General features: G+C 41.0%; 1 protein-coding gene across 1 annotated transcript in view; it reads left to right on the forward strand.

The window, feature by feature from the left end:
* The window catches only part of ENTHD1 (ENTH domain containing 1), a 77,866-nt gene extending 61,561 nt beyond the window's left edge, over nt 1–16,305 (forward strand). The window contains exons 5-6 of the mRNA XM_006776013.1: nt 8,317–8,712; nt 15,692–16,305. Coding sequence (XP_006776076.1) covers nt 8,317–8,712; nt 15,692–16,305 — 1,010 coding nt within the window. The remainder of the gene's footprint in view (nt 1–8,316; nt 8,713–15,691) is intronic.
* Nucleotides 16,306–18,694: the final 2,389 nt, after the last annotated feature.

Consider the following 18,694-nt stretch of genomic DNA (forward strand, 5'->3'; position numbering starts at 1 on the left):
GTATATTAGGATAAGCAAAGAGCTATAAGAACAAGGATCATACAACTGCTTCTGTCTGGGGGTGGAAGGAAATGGAATGTTGCTGGGGTCCAACCCCAGCACGTCCAGGGGTTCCCCAAAGGTGTGGATGGAGTCGGCGAAGAAGGAATGACACGGAGACAGCATTCAGTTGATCAGCAGCCTTGCCAGGATCTCTAGCCTGTCAGTTAAGAGGTTTTATTCCCTCCCTAACTTCAGGGGAAAATCCCTACCTGGGGAAACAACCTTTCTCAGAGAGGTGACCTTGATTAAAACACATAGTGCCAAGAAGGTGAGCAAACATATTAAGAACAGTATGCCATATATGCCAGGTCCCTTGAAACAGCAAGGATGGACCGGCTCCCGGCAGAATGTGTCCTCTTAGGTAGTCTGTGAGGTGTTTTTCAAAGGGACATATATAATATATTAAGTTTTAATAGGTGGGATCTGGAGGGGTTGTTTTGGGGTTTTGTTTGTTAGTGGTATGTGGGTTTTTTTGGGTTTCTTTTTTTGCTTATTTTGAATAGTAGGGTGCTCATGCTTCATGAGAAATAGCACTTCATCTGAGTGCACAATTTCAATGATATTTAAAGGTTTGTTGCAGTGTTTCAGATTTAGATGTGATTTCGACTCAGTATTGAAGTAAGAAATTTTACTGTTGGTCTGTACATCTAATGAGGGAAAAGTTTAAGAATTATAGTTCTCATCGTCATCTTTCCACAGCACAACAGTTCTCTTGGCCTTAAATGCAAGAATTGGTGGGCACAAAGGGCATGCATCATGTTTGTGGTCTATACATACGGGGTTTCTGAGCGGGAGGGGGAGTACCTGGTGTGTTCAGGTTCCCATCGCTTCCAGTCGGCCCACGGCAGGGTAAGATATAAGATACCAAGAATAATCAAACCAGCTTTGATTTGACCAAAATTTCAAGGTCCCATTTTGAATCCCTTGTGATTCTACTTCTTCTGACTGTTTCATGATCAATAATACCCAGGAACTATATAGTGTTTACCATATGCCAGGTACCATTTCAAGCATTTCACATATTTAATTTATGTTAGAATTTAACCCCTGACCCAATCTAGCTTAACTTCTGACTCTCCTAAAGTCACCCATAGGGTGTTACCGTCATTATAAGGCTTGGTCTGACAATCACAAGCACTTGACCTTCAGACCGCAGCTCATCTGTTTGGCCTGGAGTGTGCTCCGTGAAGCATGGAGGCCTTAGCATGCTGGAGACCAGACTCCACTCCAGCCTGAAAAGCTGACAACATCGAGGTACTAATGATCTCCAGCTTCCCAGAGACATTTCAGCCTATTTTATAATGATAATCTATTGAAGAAATTACAATTTTTATTATTGATGGAACTGTAATTGTGAAATTTAATAATGAGAATCCTCTACCTGTTTTATATGATCCATATTCTTGGCCTGGAAGTCTTCAGCTGTCTGCTTGAAGAAATTTTAAAAGAAAAGTACCTTTGCCCTAGCCAGTTTGGCTCAGTGGATAGAGCGTTGGCTTGCTGACAGAAGGATCCTGGGTTTGACTCCGGTCAAGGGCATATACCTCAGTTGCAGGCTCCTCCCCGGCCTGGGCCCTGGTTGGGTGCCTACAGGAGGCACCCAATCGATGTGTTTCTCTCACATTGATATTTATCTCTGTCTTTCCCTCTCTCTTCCACTCTCTCTAAAAATCAATGGAAAGATATCCTCAGGTGAGGATTAAAAAAAAAAAAAGCACCGTTAAGTGTGTCTACAATTCTATTTTCCTATGAGAAGTTAAACCATTAATTCAAATTATATTGAAAGAAGTAATATACTTGACATATTTCATAGCTACATTTTCCAAATATGTTTTCTTATTTTAATATTTTGATATAATACAGTTAAATGTAGTGATAAACAATAGAAAGTTCTCAGAACCTACAGTTGTGTGTTTACATTCATACACATATATACACACACATACACTTAACACAGACCATAGGGAAATTATAGCTATTCCAACTTATTACGATTATATGGGGATTCATATATATCATAAGATAAATATATTATGATTTTCATGTCAAATATGTTAAGTTTCACTTAAATATCCATTTTAAATTAGTGGCTTGTCTACTTTATACCAATATATCAATGAGCAATCCAGAGCATCCTGCTATATTAACAATTTATAACTGTGGCTTAGAGAAATGGCCTTATTATCCTCAGATCCTATTTCTTTTGATTAACATAATTACTAAAGTAGGAGCTCCTTCAGTTCCTTTGTTAAACCACAGAAAGACATATTTTGGGATCCATTTTCTGTCATGCTTGCCAGCTCTCTGCTTTGTAGCTGTAATTGGATATTATTTATTAGACCAACAGGAGAATTGATCACAGCAATAGCTCCGCTGGAATATAACACCCATTATTAGATTCACAGTATAATGGAATATAAAATAATATTCAATAATTATAGTACCTGGAACAAGGCAGTGGAATTATTGAAAAATGAAAAGGATTTATCAGTATGGAATGTTCCTGTCTGTAGGCAAAGTCTCTTAACTCAGAATTAAATCTGAAGTTCTCTTTCAAAAGTGATTTCAGCATTTTCTCCAAACTAGCAAAAACATTTCAGTACCTTCAATAGCGTAGCTATTCTCTTTTGTCCTTATGCTCTAAGCATGGTGGTGTATTACTGTTGTTTTGTTTTTTTTCTTACTTCAGGCACTTCAGTGAAAGTCTGTATTTAAATTTGCAGTCTGATGTCTTACATAGAGAATAAGCTTCATAGGATAAGATAAAATATCAAGAATAATCAAGCCAGCTTTGATTTGACCAAAATTTCAAGGTCCCATTTTGCATTAATCAAATATATTTGCAAGTGTAAAGCACTGTGCAATAGAGAAAGCTGATGTAGTCTCACTTTCATATTGGGCTTCCCGTTCAGGAGTCTGCTGGATAGATACTTGAGAACAAAGCTCTTTGACATTCAGGTTTGAATGGAAAGAAAATGAGAAAAGCAAGCCAACCAAATTAATTCACTCTCTGCTCCTCTCTGCCTTTTCCGTGGAATTCAGAGACATTCTCTCTCAGAGAAAGTTGGGAAGCCCTTATGAAACAGTCATTTGAGTGTTTACAGAGCATGCACTTACGTGCTTTGTGTTTACACATATAAAGACAGTATTCATTGCTGTTCTCCATCAAATCCCCACAAGCCCTGCTGGGCTTCAGAAAATGTTCCATAAATGCTATTCATTCCTTATATGGATCCAAGAACATAGGCCAACTGTGTACTTAACTCAGTCCCCTCCCCATGGCCCCGCACCTCTGAAAGCACCACCAGGGACAGGTGGAGTGACCCCAAGATGGGCTTCAGTCACCTCCCAGTTCTGACCTATTAGAGCAATTGTTCGTAGAGAAATACTTGGTACAATGGATTCTACCAGGTTTTTTTGTTCCTTCCTTTATTCCCCTCACAAAATGAACATTGATTTAGGATTCAGGAACCTTGGGTTCTAATCCTACTTCTGCCCTTTAACCATTATGTGATCCTAAAAGTCTCAGATTCTGCCTCTAACACAAAGTCCTTTAAGACTTTCTCTCCCATTGAGTTGAGTTTAATGATTGGGCTATTCAGATAATGATTCATTGAACAAACATGTATCAAATGACTGTCACGTACTTTGCTAGTCACCTTTGGCCTGAACACATTGAAGAAGATGTGTGCCCTGAAGGGGTTTACAGTCTACTGGAGGTGACAGATCTATAAACATAAATTATAACAAGTCATAAGCAACAAATTTGTTTACTGCTATTGTCAGAGCTTCGAATAGTGCTTGCCACATCCTTGTACTTACTACATATTTATCAAATTAGTAATATTTGAAAAATGAAATAAGTGAAAATATAAATATTCACATTGGATTAAGCAAAAGCAAAAAAAGGATTCATTTTAACTTGGAGGATAAAGAAAAGGTTTCGCAAAGGAGGTTGTATTTGAGCTGGGTGTAGAAGAATGGAACCGTTTTTGAATGAAAGGGTAGGGATGAAGGGTATTTTAGGTTGAGGGAACAGCACAAGCAAAAATGCAGAGACGTGAACATGTATGTCCACCCAATGGACATCACCCTGGACGTTGGGAATCAGATATAAAGAGGCAGCAGAACATTTCAGGCAAAAGGAACAGCATGGGTGGAGGCTGGTGCACAGAGGGAACATGGTAAATTTGAAGAAATGAAAGAACTTAGTGTAGGACCATATAGTTTTAGGAAAAATAGTAGTGAAAAATAAGACAAGAGAGGCACATAGGTCTAATTTATGCAGAGCCTTGTAAACCACATGAAGTAGTTTGAAGAAGTAATGGAGAGAAGTAACATGATTTGATATTAATTTTAGAAAGGTCACTCTGGGTGTGCTGTGCAGAATGAACTGAGGGGACAGGGTGGGAGACCTCTTAGAGCTATGCTAGCAACCATAGCTCCAAAATAACTTGAGTGACTGGGAAGTTGATGGTCATATTTGTGTGTGTGTGTGTGTGTGTGTGTGTGTGTTCATTTACCAGTATTTTGTTCTTTAGATTTCACATATAAGTGAAACTGTCTCTAGATCTGTTTTTGTTCATCAGTGTATGTTGTTCATTATATTCTACAAATAAGTGAGATCATGTGATATTTCTCTTTCTCTGACTGGCTTATTTCACTTAGCATGATGCTCTCCATCTATGCTGTTGCAAATGGTAAGAATTCCTTCTTTTTTACCACAACTTAGTATTTCATTATGTAGATGTACCACTGTTTTTTAATCCACTCATCTGCTGATGGGCACTTAGGCTGTTTCCAAATCTTAGCTATGGTGAATTGTGCTTGATGGTCATATTAATAGAGGTAAAATGTACACCCAAGGATGAGGAGGCCGGTGGGCAATAAGACCTCCCTGGGCAGAGTAATATATATATTTATATTTATATTTATATTTATATTTATTTATTTGGGGCTAGACTTCAGCAGGCATCTGGGCTGAGAATTAAAATGTGTGCATTACCTGCATACAGGTGATAGATCTAGTCCTAGTTTAAATAGGTAATAGATGATATCACCCTGGGAGATTGTAGGAGCAGAAGATAAAAGGGTCAAGGATAGAATGTCTGCAATTTAGAGGGAACAGAGCCAGGGAGGAATGTTGAGAAGATTGCCTAGAGCAGTGGTTCTCAACCTTTGGCCCTTTAAATACAATTCCTCATGTTGTGACCCAACCATAAAATTATTTTCGTTGCTACTTCATAACTGTAATGTTGCTACTGTTATGAATCGTAATGTAAATATCTGATATGCAGGATGGTCTTAGGCGACCCCTGTGAAAGGGTTGTTCGACTGCCAAAGGGGTTGTGACCCACAGGTTGAGAACTGCTGGCCTAGAGAGATGGAGGAGAGCCAGCAAAGTTCTGTTGAAGCATTTATGGAGGAATGAGTTTCAAGGAGAAAAAACCTACCAATTAAGGGTTGAGTGTGGTGGTTTGTAGATGTTGATTGAGCCAAGTGAGTTAAGTGTTGTATACATCGTCAATATTCATGCTGATTTTTCATCTATTCTGTCAGTTACTTAGAGAGGCATGTCAAAATTGCCAAATGTGATTTAGTGGGATTTGTCTAATTCTGACCTTAATTCTGTCATTTTTTTCCTTCATTTATTTGTAGTTCTATAATTAGGCATTTACCCATTTATAATGTTATATCTTTGAGATGTTTGGCCCTTTTGTCATTATGAAATGTCCTTTTTATTCTCTAGTAATACTCCTTGTCTTGAAGCCTATTTTACCTGATATTAAGATAGCCACTGAGCTTTTTTAGGTTTATTGTTGCATGATATCTTTTTTTCAATCCTTGAATTTACATGTGACTTTGTTTTTAAGCTTGTCTCTTGTATACAGCATATGATTGGATCTTATGTTTTTTATCCAGTCTGAAATTTTATGCTTTATAATTTGCATCTTAGTATAACTACTGATACAGTTGAATTTAGATTTATTCTTTTACTTTCTTCTTGTCCCATCTGTTTGTCCCACCTGTGTTTTGTTCCTCTGTGCTTGCCTTGCTGTCTTCTCTTGAGCTAATTCAATACTTTTAAAATTTTAACTTATCAGTTGGCTTCTTAGTTATACCTCTTTGCATGAATTTTAGTATTTTCTCCAGGGATTAAATTATATATCTTTAACATTTCACCATCTCATTATATTGCCATCTCATATGAAATATTAGAATCTTGCACTCAGCCTGTGGCTCAGTGGTTGAGCACCCATCTATGAACTAGGTTGTCACAGTTCAATTCCCGGTCAGGGCATATGCCCAGGTTGTGGGCTCGATCCCCAGTGTGGGGCGTGCAGGAAGCAGCCAATCAATGATTCTCTCTCATCATTGATGTTTCTCTCTCTCCCTCTCCCTTCCTCTCTGAAATAAAAATAATATATATTTAAAATTTTTAAAAACCAATTAGAATCTTACAACCATATAGAAAAAGACTCCCCCCCAACCCCCATTTTTCTCACATGTAGAATGAAAGTCAACGGAAAATATTTGACTAAAATTTACTTTTCTGTAAATATAGAGATGTACACATGTACTTTGGAATACTATAAATCTAGTATTCTACTAGGAATATGTTAGTATTTTTAACAGAACCTTTACCAACTAGATATAACTTTCTCATATGCAAATTAGGAGTATTCTACAAGTTACCAGTTTTCTATTTCCTTTCGTCATTACTAAGTAAACTATATTCAGCTTAGAAAAACACAGGCATTACTTTTTCTTGGTCCTTGTGCTTCAGTCTGTCCTTCACTCAAGCATTTACCGAACACATCCTATGGGAGTGGACCTCAGGTGCTGAGATGCAAAGATGACTCCTAACAAGGTCTCCCCAAGGGCCTGTTTTCAGGTCGGAGAGAGGAGCCTTGTAATAAAGGAGATGAAGTGTTATTCACAGGGTTCCAAATAGGATATGGTAAGATAAACAATAATAGGTTACAGGCAGGAAAGAAAAGGAGAGAGAGAAGGTGTTTCTTGAGGTGAGTTTTGAAAGATAAGGAAGTTCGGAGATGAGAGGGTTGGGAAAAAATGGAATTCCTGGTAGAGGTAGTGCTGCACATTTCTTGAATTGTCTAACTGGTATACTAGCAGCGTTTTTGCCCGGGGTTGCCTCCAACTATGGATGAAAATTGGAAGGAAGGTTTTTAGAGTCTAAGAAAATTTGCTTTTCTTAGTAACTCAGAGCCTGTAAGTGATGCTGCTAACATATGGATGTGCATTAAGAGGTAGGTTTTGATGGACATTGTGATACACAAACACCTGATAGCGAATTACACAATTCCTGTATCCTCTTTTTTGGGAGCTTCGAATGACATAACCTCGCTATTGTCCCCTCTCACATAGTGATGCTTTTAATTTCAAGAACTCTCTCTCCCTTAGAAATAATTTTCTTCCTTTCCATACTTGAGAGCAAGCCCTAGGGCTGAGTGTGGACAACAATGTGCACCTGGAATTTGGACCAGGCTCATACTTCATAGATTCAAGAGATATTCCTATATCTGGCCCACCTTAAATTCAACTCTTTGGAACTCCTTCGGTTCCTTCTGTTTGTAATAACTATTATTTATCTGTTGTAGCCCAGGTCCTTTGTTATACTCCAGATACTTGGTGATATTAATGAATAAAATGGACAAAGATCCCTGACCAGATGGAACTTAACATTTTAGTAATCATCACAACAGCTCTGAAAGTTTGCCTCTTTTCTCCCATGTGACAAAGGATTTATTGAAATTAGACCACTACCTAAAGTAGTGATTTTCTTGTATGAGCTTTGTTGAAACATTGGGGCAAGAAGACATTTTTTTATTTCAGGAGAAAAAGACTGTGTGTGAGTGTGTGTGTGTGTGTGTGTGTGTGTGTGTGACGGGGGATTCTGTAAGGATAGACCAATATGTTATGCCAAATTTTCTCTAGTTTATCTTGTAGATGAAAGCTTGAAGGTACTAAAAATATAGTGGTTTCAGAAACAGAGGAGTAAGTGAAGGGGAAAATATTTTAAGACAAGTTGTTTGAAGCTTTCCTTTCCTTGTGCTTCAGAGAAGGCCGCCTTTGAATGACTCAGGCATCAGTTACAGTGTGGGTATACTTCAGAGAGGCAGAAGAGAAACACTGTAAGAAAGTAGAAAATTAAAGAGGAGAGGATTTTGTTATGGCATAAAAATTTTGATTTATTAAAATTGCAACAGATTTGAAATAGAGTGTTTCCAGTTTTGATTCGTTATCTTACAGATGCTGTATCTACTCCCTCAGAAAAAACCCCATCTCTGCAGACAGATGTGAATTTGGACAAGAAGCCAGAGAGTACCCTTACAAATACTGTAACAGGAAACCCTTTTCAAGTGCCTCTAGAAAAGCAGTCGAATGCAACAAATTTTGAAATATTGACAACGTCATCAGCATTTGGGTCATCAAGTAAAGAAGAGTCTATCCATCCAAGTGTAAGAATATCCAAGTCGGACTCGACTTTCTATAACCAGGCCTCTCTAGAGACACTCTATGTCTCTCCCTCGTTCAAGACGTTTGACCCAGCGAAGGAGACTGTAATCACTAAGGACTCTCAGAAACCAGCCCAGCCCAGCATTGCTCAGAGGGATGTTGATATCCTCAAGGGCTTAACGGAATGGGGTGAGTCTAAAAAAAATAAATAAACAAAAAAATGCTCTTTTGAAGCATTCTTCATTTACTTTTCTCTGCTCTCTGCCCCCCTGTCTTGTTCCCTCCTTTCACTCTCCATCCAGTGGTATTAAAATGTGCGTGCCATAGAGGACTTTCTCAGCTGGGAAAGTGCCCTTTTATTGAAGGGCCAATGGGCAGCCCATCCTTGTGGGTGACAAGTGCTCGACTGAAGCACAAGTTCTGAGCAGTTTTGTGGGAGAACACATACTAGCATAAACAAGAGCTTCCTTTTGGTTGTTTCCAAAAGTGCCCAAGAATTTCTCATTTATTCTCAGGAACAATTAAACTTCTGTTCTCCCAGGAAGGCATGCAGGCTGAGGAATAATACAAAGTTGTGACTGAGCAAAGGAATTCTGTGAAGCGCTAATTTATTCTCCGTAGAACAGCCAGAATGACCTGATGACTAATCCCCCCCACTTAGACCGTGGGCTGCTCCCATGTTCCTAAAGATCCAATAGCCTTCCAGGCCCTGAGCAGTCTAGCTGCTGCCTTTCAGCAGCCTAATGTTCTTTCCATTTGTCAAGTGAACCATGTGGCTTCACCATCTTTGGACTCTTGTTCCCCTCTGACTTCTAATCCACCTCTTTCCGTTCACTCTTCCTCATCCTTAAGAGGTCAGCTCAAACATCACTTCTTCAAGATTTCCTGACCCCTAGATTATTTCAAATCCCCCCAACTGTATGCTACTCAGTATCCTACAATTATTCTTCCTAGTACTAATTGTCACTCTAATTAAATATAATTATATATGCATTAAGTTTTTTAATGTCTTTCCCCAAAAGTGGAATGTCAACTTCACAAGGGAAGGGACCACATCTATCCTGTTTATTATTATACTAGAGGCCTGATGCACAAAATTCATGCATGGGTAGGGTCCCTAGGCCTGGCCAGCGATAAGGGCTGATCTGTGGGGCAGCCGATAGGGCAATGGAGGGGGGCCCCCGCTGGCACCCACCTTGGCCAGCCTGGCGCTGCCCACTTGCCAGCCCCACGCCCTGGCTCCTACCCACCGCCCCTCCATTGCTTCCCTCTGCAGGGTGACTGGCGGGGTGATTGGGGGGCCCCCACTGGCACCCACCTTGGTTAGCCTGGGGCCTGCGGGTTGGGGGCAGCTCCTGCGTTGAGCGTCTGCCCCTGGTAGTCAGTGCGCGTCACAGTGACTGGTCATTCCGCCATTCGGTCGATTTGCATATTAGGCTTTTATTATACAGGATCCTCAGCACCAACCACAGTGCCTTGCACTTAGGAGGCAATCAATATTTAATAAGCAAACTAAAAGCAGCTTAGAGAAGGAATGAAAGTGTACATGAAAAAGTAATAAAAGAAAACATTGGACAGTTAAGCCAGGATAGATGCCTGTTTGGACTTTATTTTGGAGACAATGCAAGTCACTAACGGTTTTAAGTCAGGTGAGTAGCTTTACCAATGTGTTTTAGAAAAATTACTCTCTCAGGAGTGTGGAGAATGGATTTGGAGGAGGTGAAACAGGGAGGTGGCACTTCAGAGGCTATTGTGGGAAAGGAAACTGGGTGAGAGGAGACAAGAGAGGGTGAGGAAGAGGGAGGTGGCCCAAGATGGAGCATGATCTGGGGGGCGGGGGGAAGCCTAGAATCCGAACAGAAAGGGAGTCACCTCATCCTGAGGGCCTATAAGGAAGGAGGAGAAAGGATGTATCAGTGTGAGGGAAGGGGTTTTGGTCATTTTAATAATTAAGATGTATTAAGCCTCCGGGTACCATATACTGTAGTCTTGGCCTCAATATCTTACTGTCTGATGTCACCTGCCAATACTGAGGAGTTTGGAGTGATATTACGGCTGTGGAGAGACTGGAATAGATTTAGAATAAGCGCTCTAGAGAATGGAAGAGGGAACTGATAAGGTGAAGGAGTGGTCATTTGCAGCAATCCTAGTTTATGGGGTCTATGCTTTTCTCCAGTAGTGCCGAGCAGCCTGGGGTGGGAATGAAAAGATAGATATATAAATTGGAATAAGGTTAGGACAGGGATTGGCAAACTACCCCGGCCCATTGGGTAGTTTTAATCCTCACCTGAGGATATTTTTTCCATTGATTTTTTAAGAGAAAGTGGAGAGGAAGTGGAGGGAGAGAGAAACATCTATGTGAGAGACACATTGATTGGTTGCCTCCTGCATGTGCCCCAACCAGGGAATCAAGCCTGCACCTGAGGTATGTGCCCTCGAACCTGAGATCCTTCTGTCCAAGGGCCAACGCTCTAACCACTGAGTGAAACTGGCTAGGGCCCACTGACTGTTTTTTATAATCAAAGGGCTCTTGGAATACAATCATACTAATTGGTTTACATATTGTCTTTGGCTGTTTTTGTGCTGTAACAGCAGAGCTGAGCAGTTGCAACAGGTACTGTATGTCCCACAAAGCCTAAAATATTTGCTATCTGGTCCTTTAGAAAGAGGTTTGCTGACTCTCGCATTAGGAATTAGCAGCAGGTAAGGCAGAAGACACAGCATCAAGGAGGTAGCAAGAAAGTGGTTCAAAGTGATGGATGATGGGATTCTACACTGGACAAGAAAGGAGGTGGAGCCAGGCAGACACTGGTAGAGTGAGAGAAAACAAAAGGATCATTAGATCTGTTGTCTCAACGCGGCCAAAGGGTAGAGGTATTTAAAGGAATGAGGGGCTGGGAGTAATTCAGAAGGAAAGTAATCTTGGAAAATAAGATTTCAGAGAGAGGCAGTTCTGAGTGATGACATGTTCTGAGGAATACGCAGGGGAATGGCTGGTTGAGGATTCAAGAAATGATGAGGTGAGGATGGATGACTAGTCTCCATGGACGCTGGCATCACTCAGGATGATGGAGGATAGAGAAGATGGTACAGTAGCCTCCCGCCCCCCTTTTCCGTGGTTTTTGCGTTTCAAAGTTTTACCTACCACTGGCCAACTGCGAATTGAAAATATTCAATGGAAAATTCCAGAAATAAACAATTCATAAGTTTGGGCCCACTGCATGTTGGCCTGAGTAGCATGGTGGAATCTCATGCTTTCCCCTCCATCCTGTCCAGGATGTTAATCATACCCTTTGTCCAACTTGCCCATGACATTTATGCCATCTGCCCATTAGTCACTGTGTAGGCGTCCCAAGTGATCAGACGGACTGTGTGGCCTTGGTGCTTGTGTTCATGTAACCCTTCTTTTACTTAGCAATGGCTCCAAGGCATCAGAGCAGTGATGCTGGCAATTCGGATATGCCAAAAAGAAGCCAGTCAGTGCTGCTTTTAAATGGAAAGGTAAAGTGGTGACTTAGTAAGGACAGAAGAGAAATCGTGTGCTGAGGTTGTTAAGCTCTGTGGTAAGAACAAATCTTCTATCCGTGAATTGTGAAGCAGGAAAAGGAAATTTGTGCCAGTTCTATTGTCCCACCTCACACTGTAAGTTCCAGCCGCAGCTGGTGATAACTGCTTAGTTAGGATGGAAAAGGCATTAAGCCTGTGGGTGGAAGACATGAGCAGAAATCGTGTTCCAAATGATGACAGTGTGTCACGTCAGAGAGCATTGAACCCTTATGGAGACTGCAGGTCCCCTGAAACAAGTGGCCGCATTCACATAACTTTATTATACTATATTGTTATACCGGTTCCATTTTATTATCATTAATTTCTTACTGTGTCTAATTTATACATTAAACTGTATCATAAGTATGTGTGTATAGGAAAAACAGTACAATGGACCCTTAAACAACATGGGTGTTAGGGACACCAACACCTACTTGAGCCTTTGAAAATCTGCATATAACTTTTGACTCCCCAAAAACTTAAGACTCCAGATCTGGAAAAATTAACAATTTCCTCAAAAGAAGTGGGAAAAATGATAGAAAACAGTTCTGCAAACCCTTTCTGCTAACCCTGAGCCACGGGTTGGACTGGTTCAGAAGCTCCGTGTTGAAGGGAGCCTTATCACTCGGGAAGTCACAGCCACGCAGCTGCTCTGCCCCAGACAGCCCTGCAACCCCTCTAGCGGGACATCCTCACCCAGAAGCCCTGTGCTCATTAGCAGTCACTCTCCACTCCCCGCTCCCTAACTCCTGCAACCACTAGTCTATTGTCTGTCTCTTTGGATTTGCCTGTTCTGGACACTTTATGTGGTAGAATCATACAGCATGGGGCCTTTGTGACTGTGTCCTTCACTTTACATAATGTTTTTAAGGTCCATCCATGTTATAGCATGTATCATACTTTGTTCTTTTTTATGGCAGAATAATATTCCATTGTATAGATACACATATTTCATTTATCCACTCACAGTTGGACATTTGAGTTGTTTTTCCTTTGACTATTATGAATAATTTTGCTATGAATGTTTGTGTAAAATATTTTGTAACCACTGGACAAAATCAGAATATTTTAATTTATGTGTATAGCTAACTTGGCAGCCATTATAAACCAACTAGGAAAATTGAAATAAATCAATTGGAGAATGAAAAAAAAATCCCTGTGGTTTACAATGAACTGTTTGAAGTATTTAATTGACCATGGACCTACTACTTACAGAAAAATTTGCATTACAGCTAAGTCCTAAAATATTTCTAGAAATGTATTTGTCATTTTACTTTTGCACCCAAGAGTTCTAAATGCTTTTTAAATTTAAAGTTGTAATAGAATGGTTTGGTCGGTGTTACTCGTGAGCATAGAGTTAGAGCTAACACAGCACTTGGGATCGTTTCATTGGTGCAATCTTCAGGCAGGCAGAGCATTAATTGGTGTGCATACATCACACATTCACTGCAGCTTATCTGCAATTATTGCTGTGTTTCAGTTCTGCAGATAAACTGCTTGAGGGGGATGAAAGTTAACCAGATACCCACATAACTTCAGAGTGAGTCAGAGAAGGGCCCCCGAGCGGGCGGGGAGAGGCCCCCAGAGCGCAGCCTGAAGGGTCTGGCACAGCTGTGCCGTGTTTGGAAACAAAAGTAAATGGTGCGCAGCAATTAGAGGTGAAGTGGCTCCTTGGAGTGAAGCCATCACGTAGCCACGAATCAAAGCTGCGAAACTGTGAACAGTGGTAAGCCATTTAGTCAGCCGCTGCCGCTGCGGAGGAAACAAAGGTGGAGGTACAGTAGAAAGCAGGGGTTCTCCAACCTAACACACCCGGAGACACCTGGAGGCCTGTTAACACTCAGCGTCTGGTTTAGTGGGTCTGCAGTGAAGCCCATGACCTCATCCTTAACAAATTCCCAGGTGCTGCTGCTGCCGCTGCCGCTGCCGCTGCTACTGGTTCACGGACCAACATTGCTAGGGTTTTGTGACTACCGTCTAGTAATTAAATATAGCCTCTCACCCTTTCTCCCACGCTCCCTTTTTTGGTAAAGATTTGCATATCTACCAATCATTCTTTACAGACATTTTCAAACAAACAAGTTCTCAAAACTTTTCCTTCTCCTGCATCCCTTTCCAGTGAACTGCTGGAGAATGGGCTGCTCCCGAATGAGTTAACCACGAGAGAGAAAGACACGGTGTCGGGAACAGGGGAGCCACACAGGAGGATGGTGCGGGGACATGTCGTGCGACTCAGGGCCCACCCATGTTGAGGCTTTCGTCATTAGCTGGTAGGAAACTGTCGCACCCCTTTTAATCCAAGGATAGACTGTGGATAAGCCAGTCTGATTCTCGGGTGCTGGTTCATCTTGACCGTGTGCCGATGACGTGCCCACTTCCCTTTCATATCCTGCTGCTGCATCACCAGAGGACTCATTTCACCCCAGAAAGTTCTGTGATTGGGATTTTTCCCGAGAACTGGAAAGCTTTGAAGCAGAAAATAGAAGCCGCCTACACCAGCCATAATTTTTACAAGAGGTCCAATTTAGTTTAAAGGGATGTGGGTATGTAAAGGAAATAAAATAATATAGAAAGTAATATATAAGTAATAGGTGCTAAGCGGTAAGCATTGGTTTCCCTGTTCTAGGACTATAGAGAAAAGTGTTTTTTGTTTTGCTTTTTAATTTAAGTAGCAAGTCCAGAGTTAATTTCAAAGACTTTAGAACTGGATTTAGCCCATTTATACCACCTAATACATAAGTGAATGTACTTAGATATTCCAAGGAGACAAGAGAAAGTTCTGGGTCCAGGAAAGTCTGGAAAAACATGAGTAAATACTGTGCTGACGGACACTGGGAGGCACAGTGTGCAGTCACGCAGTCTGATTTGACTTGGAAGCCCTGTTTTCACAGAACATCTTTTTACACCGTCAGGCACACAGCCTTCCTCAGAATACACTTTGGGAAATAATGATTTAGAATGAAGTGCTGAAGAAGAGCCTTAATACAATTTTTCCTGAAAGAAAGTTAAAATGTTATTAAATGTTTAATTTTTTTTGGAAAATAGATTTAGAAAGCTTTTTACTTTACATGCAATTTCTTGGTGGGAAACTAATTGCGTATGTGCGCTGGTGTTCTGGGTCTCAGGTGGACTGGACTTCAGTCTTGACATATTTGCCTGTTGAGAGAAAAAAATTAGTTTCACAACTTTTGATAGTTGTAATTGGTTGTTCATTTTGCCATAGTATTCTCTGTAGAAGAAAAAATGGAGGAGGAATGTAAGTTGCAGGTTTCTCAGACTTTCTATTTTAAATGTCAGCTTAAAATGCCATCAGTAGAATGGAGCATAATACTTGACTTTCTACTCTCGCTGGTAAGTGGAATATAAAAATATGTTAGTCAGGATCTGAGAGTGAAGATAAATATTGGTCATTTTATTTTAGTTTCCTTTAGAAAATCTTTAGATTTTCTCTGTTTCCTGTTTTAGGTTTACTTAGGTTTATTATGGTTATTTTGCACATCAAATTCTAAGTAGTGTATTTATGTTGAGACCTTTCAGATCGGATTTGACATTGTAAAATGATTTTAGCTAGTACTCTCATTTGTATGTTGCATAATCTTTCTCTCTCATTTATACATTTTAGTGTCAACCACCTCTGAGGGGACATCCTCCTTTTCTGCTCTATCCATGTCGTCTCCTGACACGGCCTCTCCAGACAAGTCTGCTCCTCTCTTACCCCGGATTTTGGCTGGACCTTCCTACTGGGCTTTGTCCCATCAGCAGTCTTCTTCTGACTCCTTTAAAGATAAAGATAAGACAGCCAGGGTTCGTCACCCCTTTGCTCCTAGGAGCTCACTGTCTTCTGATGAAGAATCTGACAACTTCAATCTACTGGAAAGTCTTCCAGATAACTCTGATTCTGCTAACAAGAAGATAAGTCATATTTCCCGCAGTAATTGGGTAGGGTTTTCCACCCAAAATGTAGACCGCTTCACCTCTGTGCCCTGTTCTAGTTTTCAGACAACCAAAGGCCTGCCTCAGGAACCCAAAGCAAACAATTCCATTCAGGGTCTTCTAGGGGAGGTGAAAAATGCAATAGTCAAATTACATGAAGATCTGAGTATGGTGATACAAGAACTTGGTGTCATCAACAGCCATCTGGTAAGAATGAGTGGGAATAGCCCCCAAATCAGCACGGCTTCGCCGCTGCCCCAGTCTTCTGAGGAGAGCTCAGATCAAATAGAATCATCCCAGTAACCATTTCTGATAAAGCTCATGTGGTTCCACTTCCCCGAAACTGAGTTAGCCTGCTATAGGTTCTCATTACTATGGCAAAATAGACTGACGGTTTGATTTTTCCTTGTCAGATTTATTAACAGTATCTTGCACATCAATAAATTCACTTGGGTGGTTTACTTTTTTAAACAGAAGAGGTTCACATTAGATAATATTTTCAGATTTAGATATTAATTCATTTGAAACTGAAGAGAATTTCATTCTTCCATGCTCTGTACTTTAAATCAAAATACATTTAAACATCAGTGGAGGCTATGGTAAGACCTCACATGGGAAATGGCTGTTCTAGAGCTCTGGGGGAAGCTGGTAGCGAGGGGCCCTTTACTTCTCATCTGTGTGGGGTTTCACTGTCAACAAACCTTTGCCTTGAGTGAGGAAGACTGAGTCTGGGGACACGTTTTACATGTTCTCACGCCAGGTTTCTGTCCTGCAAACCAAGGGCCAGAACCTTCCCCTCCTTGTGGATGCCACATTGGTTGGGAGTTTAGTTGAGACAAAAAGAACATGGAATAGGTTTTTGTTCATGTTTATTGGAAATTAATTCAAATGTATACTCTCTTGTATTTTCAAAAATAAATTTGATGTTTTTCTTCTTGTATCTTTTTAGTTCATTAAAACATCCTTTCAGCTGGAAATGTCTCAATTACGGTATTTATGAGCAGAATGGTCTCATTTGGGGATGGCAGGCAAATGCTTCTCACCCTGTTGCACGTGAGGGTCACTGGAGAAGCTTTCATTTTGTTTTGTATGTGGCTGATGGAACAGTGTAAGGGCTGCAGGTACCCATCACTTAGTTTCAACAGCTACCTATAAAACGCTACGATGATTCCTGATAATTTCGAAGAAATACAGGACGTGTACAAAATACTCTAATGCCTGGATGCCACTCCCAAATCAGAATTGATTTCATGCAAACTAGTCAAGCGCTGGAGGGAACTGTCGGTGCAAAGACTCAAAAGCAGGTTTGAGGGATGTCAAGGAGGCCAGGGTGGCTGCGGTGAGTGCGGAAAGGGGAGAGCGGGAGGAGACGAGGCCAGGGAGAAAAGGCAGGGCAGAGTGCCAGACGGTACAGGTTCTTGAAGACCTTCGTTAGAGTGTCCTAGAATACCCAGCTTAATCCCAGACTTCAATTCCTCATAGGGTCTGGTTCGTTTCCAATTCATGCTCATTGCATAGTCATTGGGTTGGACCTTGCTGAAAGGAGCATCTCTGCTAGAGTTCCACCATGGGTGAGGCGATTTCTGTTCTGTCACCTGTCCGGGTTATCAGAGTGAGAGCTGGAATCGGTGGAACTCAACAAGGGCCCTTGGGGAAAAGTGGCTTCTGCCATCATTTATCCATCGGGTCTTGGTCTTTTTAGTTCCTGTTACTCATAAGACTCTACTCCAGGCCCTGGGGATACGGTGGTGAGCAAAACCAGACGTAGCTCCTGTCCTCACAGAGCTTGAGTTCTAGAGAAATTGCAGAGATCAAATTGTTTTCTCAAAAATGGAAAGGCTAATAGTTCTGGGAAAGGTTCTTGAGGATTTAACCTGGCAAAGGAATTTTTCAGGAAGGAACTTTTGAGCTGAAATATGAATTCCAGGATTAATGAAATAAATGTCACTAATGACATGTTGGCCAAATAAACTTCTTTATGGAATAAAATAGAGCATAAAAAGGTCCTAAGACATCTCCTGTTGGCTTTCTTCCTACACCTGGCAGATCCACGAGTGGATTCGAAGGGGATAGAAGGATTCGGTGTCCCCTTTGTGTACTGGCTAGGACATTTCTGAGTTGCACTTTGCTCAGAGTGGAGAATAAAAACCCTCCAGAGATAAAGCACTCCTCCCTCCCACCCCCGCCACCAAAATCTGCTGCTTCCCATGTCTAGAAATTTACTCAGAGAAACCTCACAAATAACGCAGACAACAAAAACTACCCCTTTGAGAAACGACCTCACTCACTGTGTGCTTAGTACACGCACATGGTAACTTCAGATTTTAACTAGAGCTCCCGTATGTTAATTCAGCAATTTGTTAATTAGCAAGCACTTACTTGAGTTTCTATTTAGCCAACTCCATTAAACGAATAGAACAAACTTGGCTTAACTTAGAAGCGGGTATATTCTGATTGTAATTATCTCAGTTTTAAAACACTTCGTTAGATGTTACTCTCTTAAGTACTCTACTTGGGAACTTGAGGCTCGTATCAGGCAGCTATAAAAATACTTGACAGTTTACTTACTGTCAAATGACTCGTGTGTGCATCCTTTACATACCTAAGCAGCCCCGGTTATGAGTCGGTAATTTGCTGGACTTTGGGGACACCATGATGAACAAGATGGATGCAGTCCTGTCTCAGAGTCACA

Source organism: Myotis davidii, unplaced genomic scaffold (assembly GCF_000327345.1).
Source record: "Myotis davidii unplaced genomic scaffold, ASM32734v1 scaffold428, whole genome shotgun sequence".
In the NCBI taxonomy this organism is placed as follows: Eukaryota; Metazoa; Chordata; class Mammalia; order Chiroptera; family Vespertilionidae; genus Myotis; species Myotis davidii.